We start from the raw sequence: 14,924 nt of genomic DNA on the forward strand, positions 1-14,924 counted from the left end.
GTGGTTGAACAAGGATAAACTATCACCTCTGTAAGAGTCAATAGGACCACTCCCTCTTTCAAAGATGTATTCACCATCTCCAAGATCCATGTCATTTCTTTAGCTAACTAGGAGGGGTATGGTCTAACATGCAAGTGGTCAAGCTTACATTTCCATAAGCCCAACTGAATCAAACTCATGCTAGGGTGACTCTCATCCACTTCTGTAGGATCTGCATAAAGGCCAGAGTCCAGCTAAGAGAAAAAGGTGATTTTGTCTGGCAGATGCCTGGCATATTTTTCACGGTGATGCTGCAAGTGAATCATCCGCTATCATTTCTAAGTGGGTTTGGGATACCTTAATAGTTCTGTCAGATATTTATTTATAAAATTTATTGGCTGCCCATCTTACCATAGGGTAACTCTGAGCGGCCAACAGTTACACATACTGTACAGTTAAAAACATAAAAAGACATTAAAACCAAGGACACATGGGAAGGGCAGGGGTGGAGTGGGAGGAGGTGGGATCTTTTATTACTCAGTTATCCACCTTCATTACACTGTTCCCCCACTTGGTCTCCAAGCCAACTGGCTTCTTCAGGCCCTTATAAAAATATAGGATGGTTGGGGCCAACCTCACATCATGGGACAAGATGTTCCAGAGGACAATAGCAACAGCAGAGAAGGCCGTCCCCCTGGATCCTGCCAGCCAGAATAATTGAGCTGACAGGAGATGCAGCATGGCTCCTCTACTGGTACAAGTGGTATGGGCCTATCTCAGTGGGATGAGACAGCCCCTCAAGCAGGGGTGGGTTTCAAAAATTGTTCGAACCTACTCTGTGGGTGTGGCCTCCTTTGTGGGAGTGGCTTGCTGCCCATGTGACTGGATGGGAGTGGCTTGCCACCCATGTGACCAAATGGGAGTGGCCTGTCACCCATATGTATGACCTGGTGGGAGTGGCCAAGACGATGTTATTACTAGATATTACTAATTACTAGATATTATTAATATTACTAGATCATTATTAATGCATAGATAACTGTGGGACATTACACACCCACACACACACACACACAAACTATGACAGTGCTAGGAAAACACCAAAAAATAAGACACCCCCCCCAGAAGACTGCCAATGAAACCAGGTTTTTTTTCCTAAGCCTAAGGACAGGAAAGACAAAGTCACTGGAATAAAAACCATCAAGGCAATGTGGAAAATTATAAAGGACAGGTGCTCACAGAACCATCAACCACCTCAGAATTACCTAAACAAGGAGGGTGAAACACACTGCCTTGCAACAAACCTGGCCTGCCCATAGAAAAGCAGCCACTTTGAGACACATAAACCTGGTCTGAACACTTAAAAGCAACATATTGCATCACAAATAAAACATTTGCAAAAAGGAATAACATTTCTTGTAATAAACATTCTATAAACAATAAATAAATAAAAATTCCTAAAATAATTAAAAACTACCACATTCAGAGAACACCAAAGGACCCCACAGTCCTCTCCCTCCTTATCTTTCTCTTTTTTGTCCTACCTTTCTCCTCCTTCCCCCCCAACCCCACTCCCTTCTAGCACTGATGATGTTACCAAACTAGGAGTGCTGGAGAGGAGCTCTCACAGGGCGAAGAGCTTCCCTCTACAGGCACAATCTATCTGCAGCCATAAATGACTGCAAGCAGCAGCTTCAGGCACCTGCTCGCAGCTGACAGTTGCATTTGGGAGCGGAGGTGGCGACAGCAGAAGTGGGCACAGATGGGATGTCCCCGCTTGCTGAGTAGAACGAGGCGGTGGGGATGCGTTGTTTCAGGGCGCCCCAAGCACCGGCTCCTCTGAGTGCAGCCCATTCCCCCTCCCAAGAAGACCGTTTTCTTTTCAAAAACACCTCTGCAGACGATCTTGAAAACCTGCGAGGTTGCTTTGGGAGGGGGAAGACAGGCAGCATTCCCCCACCCCATCTCTGATTGCCTGCAGCCTCAGAACCTTCCGCAACTTGCACAGTAAAGGTAATTAAGAACTTCTCTCGCTTGTGAGATTTTCTTTACTGTGCAAAGGCTTGCTTTAAGGCTGCAGGCTCCCAAGGAGTGGGGCAGGGGGAAATGCTGCCCATCTGTCCCCTTCCAAAGCAACCTTGCAGGTTTTCAAGATCATCCGGAGAGACGTTTTTTAAAAAGAAAATCCTGAAAAGCCACAAGATTTGAAGAGATGGGCAGCTGGTCTTTTTTGGGGGGGGGGTGGAATCCCCAGAACCAGGAGCACAACCTGCCGGCTCCTCTGAGTGCAGCCCATTCCCCCTCCCAAGAAGACCGTTTTCTTTTTAAAAACGCCTCTGCAGACGATCTTGAAAACCTGCGAGGTTGCTTTGGGAGGGAGAAGACAGGCAGCATTCCCCCACCCCATCCCTGGTTGCCTGCAGCCTCGGAACCTTCCGCAACTTGCACAGTAAAGGCAATTAAGCACTTCTCTCACTCATGAGATTTTCTTTACTGTGCAAAGGCTTGCTTTAAGGCTGCAGGCTCCTTGGCTGCAGGCACCCAGGGAGGGGGGCAGGGGGAAATGCTACCCATCTGTCCCCTTCCAAAGCAACCTTGCAGGTTTTCAAGATCATCCAGAGAGGCATTTTTTAAAAAGAAAAACCCTGCAGGCACCCAGTGACAGGGGCCAGGAGTGGTACTGGCGTTCCGGAAGTTAATTACTTCCGGGTTCACCGATCTGGTTCGTGCGAACCGGGAGGAACCCACCCCTGCTCTCAAGTAACCTGAAGCCATGCATGAAGGGCTTTAAAGGTGATCATCAATACTTTGAATTGTGCCCAGAAGCAGACTGGCAACCAATGCAGCTCGCAGAGTAGTGGTGTTACAGGGGCCATTCTTGCAGGGCCAGAAGCTACACATGCTGCTGCACTCTGCATCAGCTGTAGCTTTTGAATGCTCTTCAAGGGTAGCCCCTTGTAGAGCACATTACAATAATCCAGCCATGACATGACTAGGGAGTGGCTGACCAAACACAGGGAATCCTGATCCAGGAAAGACCACAACTGGCACACAACCCAAAGTTGTGCAAAGGATTTCCTAGCCACAACTGCCACTGTTTCTCAAACAGAAGCTGTGAGTCCAGGAGAAGTTGCGGACCAGGTCTTTCTGGGACAGTGCAACCTCACCCAGAATCAAAGATGACAAAGTCTCAGATCCCAGAGCCCCACATATCCAAGGTCATTTGGTCTTCCCAGGTTTCAATCAAAGCTTGTTGTCCTCCATCTGGGCCCCCACAACCTCCAGACACCTTAAGAGGGAAGCCACAGCAATACTTGGGTCACCAAGAATGGAAATATAGAGAGAGCTACCACCCAGTATAATAATGGTGAAAAATATTGCTGTTTCACTGTCCATAACACCAAATGATAAGCCTTATGGCAACTATGAGGCAGGAGAACCCTGGCATCTTAATTGTGGCTGTAGTTTGTGCTCCATAAAATTCATTCCTCGTTGTCCTCCAACAGTGTTCTAGATATCTCTTCTCGCATTTCAGCCCCTTAGCTCCTCTGAAAACTAGAAAGAGATCCAGAATCCAAGAAAAGGAAGAGGCTGTATAAGCATGATCTTATCAAAAGCCCCAGTAGCTCTATAATTTCAGGTCATGATCAAGCCTTTCATAGGAATGTGCATCAGACCTTCAAGAATATCACCGCAGCCCCCTCTGTATCCAACTGGCATCTGGGTAGAGTGATCAACTGGGTCCAACTTCCCTGCAGTAGGGGGCAGTTCTAGGGAACTCCAGGGCAACTAGAAAGTGATCTGATCATGACAGGACAATTATATATTCCGGCAAGTGTATGCTGATAATATACCTGGTATAAAGCTGCCTAAGTCTTGTCTGTAAATTAATTTGTTACAACAGCTACAGAAGGGAAAGATCAGAAATGAGAAAGGAATAGGGAGAGTAACAATGACTATCTCTATTTCTACCATTTCTATTTCAGTAAAAGGTTTAAAGGGGGGGGAGGAGGAACTGTGCACTGATGGCCCAGGAACTAAGTACAGTGCAAAATGTCTCAAACATTATAAGCTCCTTGCAATCTGTTGCCATGAAGAATAATTTCCTTAACAGCTTTCATAGTTGAATTAGTCCTGATGGACAGAACAAATATAAAGAGTAACATGCCAGCAGAATAATAGAAGGATTTTGTGCTACTAGCGTTTTGACTGGCCACCCACCTAATTTGGCTGAAGAATAGTTGAGATTCCTATCATTTGCCAGCAGGAAATCAGAAATGATTGTGAATGAAAATGTACAATCTACAGGCAAGGTACAGGCTCCAGCAAGTTTTTACTTGTTGGCAGGAACTCATCAACACAGCCTTTGATTATGATTGAGGAAGAAATGTTGGGTAGCTCTAAGCTGTTTACACAGTATGTATACATAGCCTTTTCACACTTTAAAGCTTGTGAACAATATTTAACAGAATGTTTCATTTTTAATTTGGTGGAAGCAGCCTTATTCCCATTAAACCTGGCAATCCTACAGGTGTGATAATTGTTTCCAGTCTGGGGTGGTGCTGCATTGTGGGCAAAACAAAGCTAATGATGCCAACAAACAATGCCCAATTAGTGTTTTTTTGGCTATGGAAAGATGCTGGCTTTCATAATGCATGATAATAGTTAGCTGCAATGAAGCAAGAGGGAATGCCAAGACTTCAGAAGTACACCCACTCTCACTTTTTGATTGTATCAGTGTGATAGAATCCAACATGGGTGAGATAATAGCTATTTGATCTGCCATATAAACCTAGGGGATATGTAGCTAGGCCATTGCAAAATGTCCATGTTCTAAAAGTGCATATAACACAAAGCAGAAAAGTTATTCTATATAATTATATACAAAATTCGTGACCCGTCAAAACCGCGGTCCACAAAAGCGCGCTCGACGAAAGCGCGCATTTGACGTCATCACAGCGCGATGAAAAAAATTAAAAATTGAAATAAAAATAAAATTAAAGCAAGCCGATTCACATAAAGGTAAGGATTAGGTTTAGGGTTAGGGTTAGGTTAAGGGTTAGGGTTAGGTTTAGAGCGTTAGGGTTACGTTTAGCGTTAGGTTAAGGGTTAGCGTTAGGTTTAGCGTTAGGTTAACGGTTAGGTTTAGGGTTAGATTTAGGGTTAGGTTAAGGGTTAGCTTTAGGGTTAGGTTTAGGGTTAGGTTTGGGGGGGTTAGGGTAAGGTTTTTGCTTTATTTTTACATTTATTGATCACAGCGCGATGTTTTCATCGCGCTGTGATGACATCACGTACGCGCTTTCGTCGAGCGCGCTTTTGTCTACCGCGGTTTTGTGGTGGAACCTACAAAATTATATGTAAATCTCCCGCTTACCTCAAATAATGTAGAACAATTGGGAAAGTGAAATACTGAACAGGATGAACATTGACAGATTTAGCCACCATTTAATTATTCTCTATCAGTGATTAATTCTGTCCCTACCTCTCTCTATTAGTGCCAATAGAGGAACAAACATGACATTCAGACAACTAAAGTTGTAGTAAAACAATTTATAAAAAGCAAAATAGAAATAAAGGCTCGGTTTAGCTTGATAGAATAATAGAAAGTTCTATTTATAGCAAGGTGATATCTCAATATATATAATGAGTACATATAGATAAAATATGTACAACATAAGATTAAAGGGATCAGGTATATTTCACCTACAAAAGAGTTTAGGAGAGAAAATAATTATAATCATTTTAAAATATTAGGAGACTGGAGTATAAGTAATAGAACAGATTATTTCTCTGTTGCTTTAGAGAACAAAACTCAGAATAATGACTTCAAACTAAAAGAAAGAACATGACAATAAAACATTGGAGGAATTACTACATGGAAAATTAGTTTTGACAGTCAAGACCGAGTCAGAAGAGCCTCAGAAGGCATCACATTGCAATTTATTATAAACACCATAACGGATTGTTATTCTGCAGTGGTAACAAGTTGTACTAGGTGAAGTCTAAAAATCCTGACAATTACATAAATCTAAATTAAGAATTCAGATGATAGTTGTAGAGCTTCAGATCCAAAAACCCACATGAGTACAGGTTCATGACTTGTTATATATCTTATGGAAGTGTTGGTCTTGTGATTTGGTGCATGTGGCCTATGCTGTTTGAAAGATGGTGAATTCCCATTTGCATCATCAGTCTTATAACAATAGCAATAGCACTTAGACTTATATGCCGCTTCATAGTGCTTTTACAGCCCTCGCTAAGCAGTTTACAGAGTCAGCATATTGCTCCCAACAATCCAGTTCCTCATTTTACAGACCATGGAAGGCTAAGTCAAACCTTGAGCTGGTCAGAATCAAACTCTTGGCAGTAGACAGAGTTGTCTGCAATACTGCATTCTATCCATTGCACCACTATGGCTCATACGACTGGAGCGATTCTCGTATATAAACCTCCTTTAGATATTTTGGCTCATAAAATTTGTACTTCCATTTGGTTACTCTTGAATTCTATATCCACTGATGATTCAATACACTTACACATTATCTCTTATATGTATGTAATTAATGCAGAAAAACTAACACAAATAAACAGCAGTGATTATACATTGAAAACAGAGCGAATTTGAATCCTAAAGTACTCATTCTTCAGGGAGATATAACACATAACTTAAAGCTGACTTCTTAGCCCTAAATATGTTAATATAATCTGTCTGCCAATACAGTAAATTGTCTTCTTGGCCTTTTTACCAGTCAACATCATGAACTGTAAGTAGTTTCGATTCATAATTGAAAATCTTCTACAGTATAACTGTGACTCTTTAACATTGATTGAAAATAAATGAATGCCACACTCCAAAGACACTTATAAATAATTTTAACAGATAACAGATTAATGTCTTGTGGGCATCTCTCATGCTATATAGCAACTTGAGAAAATGGATTCATTAAATATAGCAAGAGTTCATAAAATAGTACGTATATACTATAAGAAGATAAAGCTACTTAAAGCAAAGAGTATAAGAAATAATCTATAAACCTGGAAATTCCAGAAGTGTTTCTATAGCCTATGTATGTTATTATAACGATTTACAATTTATTATTTATATGTAATTGCCTGCTAAAATGGAGGACGTGAAGACTTATATTTAAATTCATAGAAAAGTTTGTAATATTTGTTTGGTCTTCACAACAATCCTACAGAAATCTGTCTTAATCAGACAAGGGTTGTTGTAGTCCATTACTCTTGCCAGGATTCATTCCCAACTCTGTAATCTATATATAAGCGAAATGCCACTCATGCAACATCCCGAAATCTCCAGAACCGTAAAGTCTACAAACTTGAAATTTGGCACGTATGTACCTCTTGGCTTGTAGGTGCTTGCTAAGAAAGGATTTTTTGAAATGACCATCAGATCATTAGTATTTCTTATATTATTATTAACACACTCTGATGCTAAGGAGTTAGATGGTCCACTCGCCCTCCTCACCTGAAAAGAATTTTGTTCCAAATGCCACTTGGGCATGGGCATGGCCAGTGCATGACTCATCCAGCCTGCAGGCTCGCAGTTTAGACATTCTGCTCCCACTCCTCACCTGAAAAATACTCTGATGCTAAGGAGTTAGACTGAGGAAAAGAAGGGGATAAGATAGGAGAGGATCAATGGAGCCAGTCTGAGAGAGAGAAGGGGGATAGGAGAGGAGAGGCTTCTATGGGGCAAGTCTAAGGGACAGAAGGGGGTAGGATAGGATATGTTTCTGTGGGGCAAGCCTGAGGGAGAAAAGGGGATAGGAGAGGCTTCTGTGGGGCAAAACTGAGGGAGAGAAGGGGAGAGGAGAGCCGTTCGTAACTACTCATTAATTTTCAAGCTGTAAGTGTTGCTTTATCAACCCCGATCACATAGTTTCATAGCGGAGTACAGGTATCCAACTAGTTCAAGATATTTTTAGCTGGGAGACAATGTCTGTACCTGTGGGAATCATTTATTGTTTAATGCAAATTATCTATTTATGAAGTTATACATATCTGCAAGATATATTGAACTGAGGGTCATTAAAGCAATAGGCAAAGTGATCCATATGTTCTTAAACAGCTGTGACTTCAGAGAGCCTTCAGAAAACCTCTAGCAACTGATACTGTACGTACTGCACAATTAAAGTGACAGTGGAGTCAAGCACGCTATTTTTGCTTTTATTTTGTTTTATATTCTTGCCTAATAAAGAAAAGCTATTCATTTATACATTTTCTATTTATTGCCTTGCTTCTTTGACTGGAAATTATCAACTTCAATGTTGAATAGGATAGAATTGACCCAAACAGACTCTGTTGCAAACTGGGGTTCCTTGGACTCCTTCTCCAGATGGCAGTCATGGCCTTTGTGCAAGTTTGAGCTGTGCACCTATTGCAGCTGTTCATGTATCACGAGACTACTCTCCATCATTCATCTTCTGGTCACCTCTTGGATGGATTATTGTAATGTGTTGTACAGGAGCTGCTTTTGAAAAACATCAGGAAACTAAAGCTGGTGCAAAACATAGTGCAGGAGTAATATGCATACCAAATTAGTACATGTTAAACCTCTGCTCCGTGAACTTGATTTGTTGTCAGTTTCTTTCCAGGCTCAATTTAAAGTGCTGGTTATGACTCATAAAGATCTACAAGACATGGAGCCAGATTATTTGAAGGATCATCTCTCTCCTGTTATATTTATCCATTCCATTAGACCTGGCAATTGGGATATGTTATGGGTCCTGTCTACCAAGAGTTTCATCTGACAAGAACCAGGACTGCCATTGCATCCATCTTCTGGAATATCCTCTTTCTTGTGGTTATATTGGTCCCAATCCTGATCGCTTTTAGGAAGTTCCTGAAGATATGGCTGTGCCATCAGGCCTGGGGATCCCATAGAAGTAGTGGGACTGCAAGGTGGCTGTACTGTTTGCTGTAAGCTGCCTACGATCACATATGTCAGAGGAGGAGGAAAAAAGTTTATAGTGTTCACATTATGAAATATTTACCAGATATTTGATGCTGACTTTTAATTTACAGATGGCTATCCACAAGAAGAAATGGTTTACAGATGGAGAAAAAACTCAGTAGAAGCTGCAGATCAGAAATCTTGGAGACTTTATCAGTTTGACTTCATGGGACTCAGAAATACTTCTGATATTGTGCAAACATCAGCAGGTAATAAATAAGAATTTCCTGTGCTGAGCTTGAAAGATTCCCTGCACCCATTTTTCTGTGTAAAATATCTTGTGATCACAATAAAAAAAATATACATACCTATATGAATGATAGGAGACAAGAAGAGAAAGCCAACTCTAATTTTCCTAATAATTTTGAATCTATTTGAAGAAGATCAATTCATAAAACTTACAGAATTATAGCTTCTTATGGGACATATTAATGAAAAAGGGTTACAAAAAGATGCTGGATAATTTAAAACAATGTGTGTCAGATATAGATATGCAACTAGATTTTTTTCAGATCTTCCTACAGATCAGTGGTGGTTTTCCATTTTTTTTACTACTAGTTTGCTTGCTTGCGTGTGTGTGTGTATGTGATGTTTCTGCGCATGCGCAGAAGCATCCAGTGGGTGGGCGGAGCCTCCTGCCACCTCCACTACTGGTTCACTCAATCCAGGCCGTACTGGGAGCAACCCACCTCTGCTAGAGATGTGTTTTTGAGTAGTCATCATTATATACCAACTAGTTATCTAAATCAGATAACTCTTCCCAAAACTAGAAAAGCATTAACCTTAGCTTGTTTTAATGCGCTGTGAAGATTGTAGTTGAAGTGAAATATCTATCTATCTATCTATCTATCTATCTATCTATCTATCTATCTATCTATCTATCTATCTATCTATCATCTATCTATCTATCTATCTATCTATCTATTTATCATCTATTTCCTCAAATAAAATCCCCTATCTGTCAGCCTCTGCTTTGCTGCTGCTTCGACTGCCATGAAACGGGGAGGGAGGGCATGGTATTTGGGAGGGGTTACTAATTGTGCTGGAGGAAGATTCTGGAGCTCAGCTGCTTGTCGGACTACGCATGCGTAGGAGGTTCCCGCCAAGACTAACGGCACCGACATTCCATCTTGGTGATGCTTTTTGAAGTTATCTCACACCTGACACTTGGGAGAATTATGATTGGACTGTAACTGTGATGCCAAGGGGTGGGGAATGGGTTATTCTATATATCAATCGCTTTCGCGCCTAAATACTCAGTCTTCGCTATGCCTTTAATCATTTGTAATTAGTAAAAGTACACTTGATCTCTACCTACGGAGTCTCGTCGTCTTCTTTCCTAATTACCCAATGGAGAGGTTCTGACACTATCTTTCAAGACTTGTGATGAAGAGCTGGTGGAATACTTACAGTAACACATGTACTGTATTACTTTACTGATTATTCTAAAAGATGCACAGTTCACTTTATGACCTCTTTATTAACTGAATTTCTAGACCACCCAATGAATTCTTTATTGCAACCATAGAGCAGCATATAGATTTATTTTATGTACAATTGTTGTTAGCTGACCAGCATCATTCATTCTTTGAATATGGCAAAATTTTGAATTTGTCAGGCCTGGAAACCATCTTGGGCATTGGATTTTCAGGCCTGCCACATTTAGTCTGTGGGAAACTGTGAGGGCAGATTGTCTGGAGCTGGAGAGTTATATAGTCATTATAACATTCCTTTCTCCGAGTCAAGTATATTCTGCCTGAAGTGGTGGGTTCTGGCTCCCATTGCAACTGGTATGCTGCAACGGGGCCAGGCGTCCACTACATGCATGTGCACAGTGGGCGCATTCATCCCTACCACCTGCAAGGCTCCAGCTTCTTGGTGGAACATTGTGCAGGCGCCATACGCCCTGTGCACATGCGCAAATGCCCTGGTCAGCTCAAATAGAGATAAGGAGAGCAGACAGACTGGTGGGCCCTTCGGAGCACCGTACTGGAACGGTACCTGGTGCTCCCAGCAGGCACCGGTACACCTGTACCGGGGCATACCGGTCATATCCCATCACTGTCTGCCTGGCACCTGGAAGGGTGTGACTGGGAGGCATCTCCAGTTGGGACAGTGCTTTGATTGAACCATGTGATGGACATGTAGGTGCTTGGACTTTCTTTTGGGTGGGAAAAACCTGGAAACTTTCAGATTCGATTTTCCCAGATGTGCCAATATGACATTTCTAATAAAAGGGAACTTTGAGGAACGTCAAGCCTCAGAGTCTTATTCATTGGGGGTGTTACTTGGAACCCTGACAGTATTTTAGCAGGGCTTAACACAACTATATATATTTAATACATAACACCCTTGAAAGATCCCAAGCTGAAACTTTTGCTTCAAGCACCAGGTTCAGAAGAATGTTTGATTTCTTCACAAGCATTTTGCCAGCTCTAGTGTGAACCAGTGAATAGAGAGATCTCTATTCTTTCCTTCATAATAATGCATTTAGAATACAGGTGTCACCTAAATAAATAAAAAGTAGAAGTATTTCTCCAAATTATGACTCATGATCTTAACTCAGTGTTTTATAAATTAATGGGCAATTTATAAACAGCTGACCTTGGCAATGAAGTGGATGTTCATTTGCAAGAGCAGTGTTTTTTTTGAAAATCAGATCTGGGTGTAGCCAGTGAAGTGTTCCATCATCCAGTGATATGTAGCTTTAGGGTCCTTGGTGCTCTCTGAACTTGGTGGTCTTCTTGCAGATGTTTCATTACCAAACTAGGGAACATTATCAATGCTAGCATTGATGATGGCCAACACTGATGATGTTACCTAGTTTGATAATGAAACATCTGCAAGAAGTCCACCAACCACCGAGAACACTAAGGGTAATTCAACTGAGCTACAAATATTCTTTTTTTAAAATCAGAATATGGTTTGCTAGCATTATTGGGTAATCTGCAATCTTTGGTGCATTCTAAGGTCAGATATGGATTTTAATCTTATGAAAATCTGTCACTGCATAGAGTAATCCAAGTCTAAAACAAGTCGATTGGATTTTTTTTATTTCTGTCCATCTGTCTTTCCACTTGTCTTCCATTCTTTAAGCTTAGTTGCTTAATAAATACCCAAATAAATATTAATTGTAGCCATTTTTCACATTTTTATCATTTATTCTTGATGTCATTTTTCATTCATATGTCATATCCTTTTTTTAAATGTAGTCAAAGGAAATTGCAGGTAGCAAGATCACTGATAGTTGGTTATTGTTGAACAGCCCAGAGCGTATTGTATTAGCTGAACCAGTTAAATAAGACATTTTCCTTATTATTCAATCTTTTCCCCAGGGTTTGCTAGGATGTGTTTTTCCTCTCCTCCAAAACATTTTAAAGACTTGGAAAATTGCCAAGGTAATGAATGCTCTTCCCCCCATTGCCCTTATCAACAGACTTTAATTTAAACTTAATGGAATTCATTTTAGCTCTAGCATAAACTATTGTCCAGCATGTTAGTAAATGCAGAAATATGCATGAGGATCTATGGATTATTAACCACTCTAGAAATTAGGATTTGTTTAATTTTGCTCAGGGAAGGGGTTCCATTCTTACTAATGGCTAAACTTTGTGAAGAGAATGCTATTCTGATACCAACATAATATTTCTATATCGTAAATAAACTCAGCTTGGGAAGGAAAAAGGAAAAAGAAAATGCCACACTTTTCTAGGTTTCTATGCAGGGATCCTTGTATAACCTGTAGTTACAAACCTTCTAATACAAGAACAGGCACTAATGCTACATCCATATTTCTCTGCTTTGAGAACGTAAGGATAGATGGACTATATAAATCATTCTGAAAGCCATTAAGACAAGATAATGCTATATATTGACTGCTCCAAACAGATGTACTCTTGTTCCATGAGTCTTTTCTTTTCTGATTGTTACATAGAGTTACAAATCTCCTTTATTTCTACATCCATTTGAAGTAGAGATAAAGATGCAGGGATGGTCTTAGGAATTTTGGAGTCCTAAACAAGAAGATAATTAAGACCCCATATGGAAGACAGATGTTTATAAAGCTTTTCCTCTTTTTCAGCTGATATTAAGAAAGTTAACTGAGGCACCATATTGATTTTCTGCTGTTGATATTGTTGTTCCTTTTACTGGGGAGATCTGGGTTTTCTGAAGGGGAAAATGTTGAAGACTTACTTACTAAAAATAGTCTATATTTAATGTTACTGTCTATCAAGCCCTGGTGGTGCAGTAGTTATAATGCAGATTGCAAACTCTGCCCACAGCCTAGAGCTTGATCCTGACGGAGCTCAAGGTTGATTCAGCCTTATATCATTCCAACATCAGTAAAATGAGGACCCAGATATGTGACTCTATAAACCTTCCAGAGAGTTCTGTAAAGCACTATGGGATGGTGTTGTGACTCAGCAGTTCTGCTGAGAGTCTTTTCGGGATACAAGATTCAGTATGCAGCTGGGGCTTGTGGGAGGCAGGTTTGGAGATAAAAGGACGGATGCTGCCACGCCCTAGTTGCAGGAGTCAACATACGTTCCTTCGTGCGTGCCTTGGTTTGTACAACATTGTTTGATCATCAGTCGTGGTTTCTGTAAGATTCACTTGGATAAGTGCTCTGTATGTCTGTAACCCTGATTCATAGAGACTTTGGGAAGAAGTGTTTTACTTTCGTTTTGTTCAAATTGAGTTGCCGTAAGAAAGAATTGTTTTCATTACGTTATCTGGTCAAAGACTTGTATTTATGTTATTTTTTGGGCTTGAAACCAGTTTGAACTGTGAACTGATAAAGAAAAGTCCTTTTAAGTTTGCCTGTCTTGCCGTGTGTTAAGAGCCGTGAAGGGGGGGACAGAGCAGATTGACTCCAGCCTGATAAGCCTCCATTTCATTAACTATGGAGCAATTACATGTTGCCCATACAAAACTCGCGCAACAAATGGCTGTCCTGACGGATCAAATGGCACAATTGCAGAGAGCTGCAAGATCCCCCCAGCCAAGGAGGAAGTGCCCAGGCCATGTTTGCAGCATTCTTGGGACAATGCCAGCTGTTTATTAGCCTGAGAGCGGAGGACTTTCCCACTGACCGGACGAAGGTGGGATTCATGATTAGTTTGCTCTCAGGCACAGCTGCCCGGTGGGCTACCCCCTTGTTGGTTCAGCAGAGCCCTTTGTTGGATGACTTCCAGGGCTTCTGCCAATATTTCAGATGGATGTTTGAAGATCCGATCAAAGGGGAAACAGCTGCCAGAAGTTTGAAATCACTGCAGCAGGGGACTGGGTCATTGCAGGACTATGTGTCTGAATTCAGGCTACGTAGCCAGGATTCCACATGGAATGAACCAGCTCTAATGGACACATTCCAAGATGGATTGTCTGAGGCCTTGCAGGATGAACTGGCAAGGGTGGACAGGCCACCGACGTTCGACGCATTGGTCCACCTATGCCTCCGGATAGATGCCTGGCTGCAGAGGTGAAGGCCTCGCCGTGTGTTCCAGGAGACCACCAGCATGCCGGTTCAGCAAGGGACTGCAGTGGACTGGGAGGAGCCCATGGAGTTGGGTGCTATTCAACCTCGAGTGTCACGGACAGAGATGGACAGATGACATGCGGAGGGATTGTGTTTTTATTGTGGGGATCTTGGACACTTGGCAGGAAGCTGCCCCAAGAAGAACAGAAGGGTTGCGTGGACTGCAGCCGTCCCTCAGCAACGCACGATCAAGTCGGACAACCAGCACGTTGGTGCGGCCATGTTACCCCGTTCGCACAAGATAGCGTGAGTTTGTGGGTGTGGAGTCCCAGGGCGGATGCCCTGCCGAGTAAAGTAAAGAACTCCGACCCTGCTAACTCGCTTTCACCTCGGACTGTTCTACCCGTTGCATCCTGCGCTGCCGTTTGTCATCCTGTGGGCATGCAGGCTCTGGTACGGGATGCACAGCGGGGTAACGACTGGGTGGAGCGACAA

The 14,924-nt window shown here is 41.8% G+C and overlaps 1 protein-coding gene across 1 annotated transcript in view; it reads left to right on the forward strand.

Annotated features, from left to right (window-relative positions):
* GABRG3 (gamma-aminobutyric acid type A receptor subunit gamma3) overlaps positions 1-14,924 on the forward strand; it is a 451,797-nt gene that overhangs the window by 385,253 nt on the left and 51,620 nt on the right. Inside the window, exon 6 of the mRNA XM_014064443.2 lies at positions 9,025-9,162. Coding sequence (XP_013919918.1) covers positions 9,025-9,162 — 138 coding nt within the window. The remainder of the gene's footprint in view (positions 1-9,024; positions 9,163-14,924) is intronic.

The sequence above is a fragment of the Thamnophis sirtalis genome, unplaced genomic scaffold (assembly GCF_051295495.1).
Source record: "Thamnophis sirtalis isolate CommonGarterSnake01/CBP01778 unplaced genomic scaffold, rThaSir2_p1.2 scaffold_12, whole genome shotgun sequence".
NCBI lineage: Eukaryota > Metazoa > Chordata > Lepidosauria > Squamata > Natricidae > Thamnophis > Thamnophis sirtalis.